We start from the raw sequence: 6,000 nt of genomic DNA on the forward strand, positions 1-6,000 counted from the left end.
GAAATAAAAAAGAAATAGTTAATAGTTAAAAGTAATCATTTTCTAAGTGGCCATAATTAAATTCACTGAACACTTTGGGGAGTGAGTGGAAAATGGAATACTGTGATTAATACTAACTAAGAAAACAAAAACAAACAAAAAAAACCAAATGTGGGAGGAAAAAAGCAGTTGAATAGTGCATCCCTCTAGTTTGTTGAACTATATGCTTTATGGGGGCATTCAAGTTGACAATGCCAAACTAAGAATGATATTACCAGCATTACTTTTCATATCCTAGGTATAGCATTTCCTATTCGAATAAGGTGGACACGTGATTATCATGAGATAACAACCTCGTATACAAAGTCCTCTACTTTCAAAGGTGATCGTTAAAATCACCTGGAAAGTGACCAAACCCTCTGGATCGGAGCTTTGCTACAGCATAATGACGGCCTCTGCAAGAACAGCACACAACACTTCCCTCCAATGGGGAAAGAGAACACAGAGGATGTGGCCATGTGCAGAACCAGAATGGAAATCAGGTCTATTTCTGCTACTATTTTAATTCCTTATTTTTAAACCTAGAGCATAGTTTGTTTAGCAAGATAATATGTCTTTAGGATTCTGCAGACCAATACAATCGCAAAAGAATAATTTTGGGAGGCTAACCCAGGGATACCATCTTTTTCTTTTGCCAAGAAAGAACATTAGAATGTACTACTAGCATCTGTTATCACTATCATTTTATAAAAAAAAGAGCTTCTGTTAATGTAGGAAAGATTCCCAGAACACAGCCAAATTGAATAAATGCAGCTTAATAAAAATGTCTTGGTTTAGGATTTATCTTCTTCATTAAAACCTGCAAGAAAAGCAGCTGCCTACCTGATGCTGATTTACCGGTCATTGGGGTAGGCAGATTTGGTTCTCGAGGTGCTGGGCCCCCTTGGGCATTCTTATCCCACAGATTCACATTCTTGTAGTTATAACTGTTGGGGTCTCCCCATGCTGAAGTGCCATCATCAATGTCCATTTTTCTACTAATTGACTGTGGGGATGGCTCTTCCCAACCACTGGGTTCCTCATCCTTAGGGGTTGCTGGCTGCGGCCCGCTGCTCCAGTTGCAATTGGAAGGTCGTCCATTGCCTGGAGGTGGAGGGGGTGGGCCTCCCCATGAACCAGAAGCCTCTGGTTGTGGTGGCGGTGGCTGCTGTGGCTGCTGTTTGTTCCAGGAATTGGGCTGTCTGCCTGTCTCGGTCCATGCTGGAGATCTTTTGCAATCTTCCCACCCGCCTTTGGAAACTAGGCTTGCATTCCCACCATTCCCCCAAGTTCCAATTTCATTCTGCCCTCCTTCGCCCCACCCAGACACAGGTTTACTTGCAGAACTTTCCCAATTGCTGTTTTTTGCTTGATCAATTTCCTCTCCCCACCCATTCTTTCCACAAGTCCATCCTTGATTGGGCTGGCGCCCACCTCCCCACCCCTGATCCTTGCTGGAATTCTCATTCCAAGAGGAAGATGCCTTTTCATCTGGTCGGCACCCTCCCCAATTGGAAGAGTTGTTCTTATAGTCATTCCAGCCTCCTGTGTTCTTGGGGTCTTTCCACTCTGTAGAGGCTGAGAGCTCCCCCCATCCAGACTTCATTTGATTGCTTTGGCTGGGTGCATCTCCCCAGCCCCCTGAGTTCTTGGTCTGTGTGGCAGCGCTCTCCCACCCCTCAGTTCCTTTGTCAGATTTCCCCTCAGGCCTTGGCACCTCTTCAATATCCCACACCGTGTCCTGCTTAATTTGAGTTTGGCCCCAGCCGGTGTTTGAGAGCACCCTGGGGTCCAAATCAGTTCGGCTCAAAAGAGTCTGCAAGACAGCCTGACAATCAGGATGTGTGGGCCTATATGAGCGGCGGCCAGAATTATGACTGTCACTACTTCCTGCCTTGTGGTTGCTTCCAGTGCTTTGACCTCCAACTTCACTTCCTGTGGAGCTGGAAGATCTTCCCCAACAGGGAGCCTGGGCATTGCCTTGGTTTTCAGGGAGGGGGTGGCCCTTTTGATTGTCCCATGCTCCAGTGCTAGAATTTGGTTGGTTTGGACCACTCCATTCTCCAATTTTCAACTCATCAGACCCAGTCGGCTGTTTCCATTCTCCCTGAGAGACCCCAGATGTCATTTTGTTCCCTTCACCCCATTTGCTGTCATTAGAGTCCTGAGGGCCAAAGTTCCAGGACCCACCCGTAGACCTGTTATTGTCCCAAGAATCATTTTTTGACCCAGTTGACTTCTGAACAGAAGCTCCTTTCCAGGAGTCCTCTCTCTCTTTTCCATTGTTCCCATTGTTTCCAGAATTGCTTTGTCCAGAGGCTGTGTCAGTTCCAGAAGGCCCCCTAGCTGCACCCCAAGATCCAACACTCCCAGTCTTTCGATCTCCAGTGCTTTGTGAAGGGGCATCAGTGCTCCTGGAGGCGTTCCCCAAGCCCATTCCAAAGGGCATTCCCTTATTCTCCATGGGGTTTGGTGAACTTAAGTTCAAGGAGTTAGTGTTTCCATTTTTTGGTCCATCAGTGTTATGAATTTGAGCCTGTTCTCTGCCAGAGACAACAAAATTAACACCCGCATTTTCCATCTTTGACTGCTGTTCCCTGGATGCCTGACCTACTGTGCTAACCTGTGCACTGGAATTACTAGTATCTGTTTCCAATGCCCCTTTCCTAGAATTTCCTTCTTGAACCAGTGCTGGCCAGGCAGATGGGTTGCTATTTGGGTTAAAGTTGCTGAAGCCAGAGCCAGGTCCAATTCTATCTTGACCACTCACATTCCTCCAATTTCCTAGTCCATTGTTGCTCTCTGCAATAGAGTTGGAAGATTGAATAGATTTAGACTTAGGGTCAGATTTCCAGACCCCAAGGTTACATTCGTTCCCAGAACTTGCAGGCTGGCACTGGCTCCCTTTTCCTTTGTTATTAGTGGTGCTTCCTGGCAGAGGGCTCTTCTCAGAGCCAGGGTTTGAGGCACTGTTGTTATCGGTGGTGTTTTCGGAAGAAGACTCAGTGTCTTTGCTGGCAATACAAGGCCACTCTTCCATGTCAGACCCGTCTACAATCACCTTGTCCCAGATGTGAATTGGGTTGGGGGAGGTGCCGTTGTTGGAGGAGGCTCCCGGGCCCCAAGTGGAATTTGCATAATTTGAAGCAGCAGCACCTCCAAGGGTTGACTCTGGGAAAGAGATTGTCTAATCAATCACAGATACATATGCACGCTCTATTAACATCTCCAGCTCAAACCGCCCCCAAGAGAACTTGTCACATTTCCCCACAAACTAGCTTATCCACCCAGTTGCCTGTCTTAGTGAACTATACCACCCTTATTTTAGTCATCTTCTCTTTCATCTTACCTGGTTGGTGTACTTGCTAAATCTAACTCCACACCATCTCTCAAAGCTATCCCTTTGCCATTCCTACTGACAGAGAAGGGCCTTTTTGTATTGAGACAATGCAACAACATCCTGCTTGCTTTGCATCTCAAACCTACTCTAAACACTCCTGGCTGGAGGGACTTTTCTAAAGCACATCACTTTATTGCACAAGAATAAAGCTGAACTCTTTGGTCTGGAGTTTGATCAAGATACCCCATGACCTGGGACCAAGTGACTTTTCTAGTCTCATCTTCCACTATTTCTATGTAGACATCTACATTCCATACTACTTGACATTCCACAACTAGCATCAGCACTTACTGTTTTTTTCTCCTAAATTCATACACTGAAATTTGCTCATTTTTCTGGGCCTAGTTCAAGTGCCACATTTTTGACTGAAGTTTTTTATGAGCTCATTAACCAAAAATGGTCTTTTCCTGTCTAGAGCCATTTTGCTCAGTGCACAGGGGAGGGAAGACATTGTGTTCATGTCTTCCCTCCCCTATGTTAGTGCTTTTTAGGCAGAGACCCTATCTTATCTCTTGCTAGACCCTATCTTGCTAACATTTGAATTCTACAGTGTCCAGTCCATTGCTGCTCAGTGAGCATTGCCTGAATAATGCCACCCAGCTGGATGCCAAGGGCAGACAAGCATGAATCAGTGTGTATGCCCAAGGAACTTAATCTGATGAATTAGTCTGGTTTAGCACATATTTTGGTGGAATTTACCTTATTTGGTGGAGGGAAAATGGTATGTTTTAAGCCTGATAATTTCTTCTAAACTTATTTAACTCCTTTAACCAAGCAGCTTAAAATCAATATGAAGTTGAAAAAAATATTACATAAAGCCTTATAAAATCAGGAAGCACAGAGTCTCAAATTCTTAAAATTTAGGGGCCTCCTTGGTTTTAAAAATATAAACAAGAGATTCTGGCTCACACTGGACCCGTGTCCACATCAAGGCCTGGCTAGACCGGGCTGCAGAAATCAATGCCAGACACACTGCCCCTCACATACTTCCTTTTGTATTTGGTTATAAGGGGCCAAGACGGAAGGGCCAGGAGGCCTCCCAAGGGCTTTGGGCCTGGCCTGATGGTCACCACAGGAAAGACTCATGCACAGGGCTTATCTCTGCATGAAGCCTAAGTCATCCTAGGTTTCTTTCCACCCTCACTCTGCCCATGAGACAGTAAAAGAATTTTCTGGGCAATTCTATACTCAAACTTAGAGTAAAGCATCCTAATAACAACCACAATTCAGTGCCTTTGCCAATGCTTAATGGTGCTCAAGTTCTGAGTTTTAATACAATCTCAAAATTTTTTTTTTAAGAGATAAGTTGAAATCTATTAACAAGCTAAAAATATGTATTTGAAAGTCCTTAGCTGTTAACTAATTTAGTATTCACACACTGGGGAGAAAAAAAAAAATCACAGAACTTCTAGTAGAGCCCTTTAGCTAAAGATCCTTGTATCTACATACAGTTTTTAATAATGTTCCAAATCAAGGGCTCCCCTAAAGAAATACTGCTTTAAAAAAATCTAAAAATCCCCAAATTCTAGAGAGTAATCTAAGAGACCATTCTTTCTACCTGCCTAGCATTCTGGGAGCATAAACATGAGCATCTAAGCTTCTGAACACCCCCTTGCACTAGCCCTCTTCCAATCATGCTTGGAGCACATACTTGTGGTGACAGATGGAACAATGGAGCCTTAAATTTGTAACACTCTTGTCTGAGAAGGGAAGAAAGGCTCCAGGGCGATGACAAAGAGCAGCTAATTAACCTCTCCTGCCAAGAGCACACACTCACTGGACACTAAAACCCAGTTTCAGCAGAGAAATACATTTCATACTGGGATCCTTCCCCATCTTTTCAATAACTCCAATAGTCTTTATAATGAATGTTTTTTGTGGACTTCACATCAGGCAATAAAAGTGCTCTCCCTTTCTAAAGTTGCCATGAATTCAAGTCAGCGACACCGATTCCTCACCTGGTGCAGTCCCACTCTCACTCTGCAGCAGCGTTCCTGTCACTTGTGCGTTGTTTGGGTTTGCTCCAGGTGCTGTGGAGGGAGGAGGCCCTGCCCCACCCCCGAGGAGCATGCAGGATGGTGGAGGGGGCTGCCCACGTTTTAGTAACACTTTGTGGTCCTGCTGGCAACGGAATCGCGGAGGCACCTCCCGAGGCATGTAGCGGGCGGCGCTTGGCGGTTGTCCGTTCGGCACTGCCACCCTTTTGGCATTGTTGCCACCATTGACTGGTGGCGATGGAGAGCTGCCAATTGGGCTGGCGGCCGTTGGTTGGCTTAAACTTGGTTTCGTCACTTCGGGCACTGAAAGAGATTGGGAAACAATCTTTGAAATCAAATACATTTTTTTGAAGATTATTTTTAAGAGTGCTTACCGTATTTGCCGGCGTATAAGACGATTTTTTGGCCCTGAAAAATATGCCTCCAAGTGGGGGGTCGTCTTATACGCCAGGTACACTTCAGATAGACTGCCCATAGTGCTTGCCCCGTGCCATAGTGGCCTCCCGATGCCCGCCCACTTCATTCCACATACCGTCCAGGCATCAGCAGCGCTGCTGGGTGTATGCTCGGCTGTTATGCGATTTT

The 6,000-nt window shown here is 45.4% G+C and overlaps 1 protein-coding gene across 4 annotated transcripts in view; it reads right to left on the reverse strand.

Moving 5' to 3' along the window:
• TNRC6B (trinucleotide repeat containing 6B) overlaps window positions 1–6,000 on the reverse strand; it is a 177,582-nt gene that overhangs the window by 58,732 nt on the left and 112,850 nt on the right. For all 4 annotated transcript variants that reach the window (XM_015571923.1, XM_015571922.1, XM_015571924.1 and 1 more), the window contains 2 exons: window positions 5,377–5,718; window positions 862–3,189 (listed from right to left, as the gene is read on the reverse strand). In XM_015571923.1, the coding sequence (XP_015427409.1) occupies window positions 862–3,189; window positions 5,377–5,718 (2,670 nt within the window). The remainder of the gene's footprint in view (window positions 1–861; window positions 3,190–5,376; window positions 5,719–6,000) is intronic.

The sequence above is a fragment of the Myotis davidii genome, unplaced genomic scaffold (assembly GCF_000327345.1).
Source record: "Myotis davidii unplaced genomic scaffold, ASM32734v1 scaffold428, whole genome shotgun sequence".
NCBI lineage: Eukaryota > Metazoa > Chordata > Mammalia > Chiroptera > Vespertilionidae > Myotis > Myotis davidii.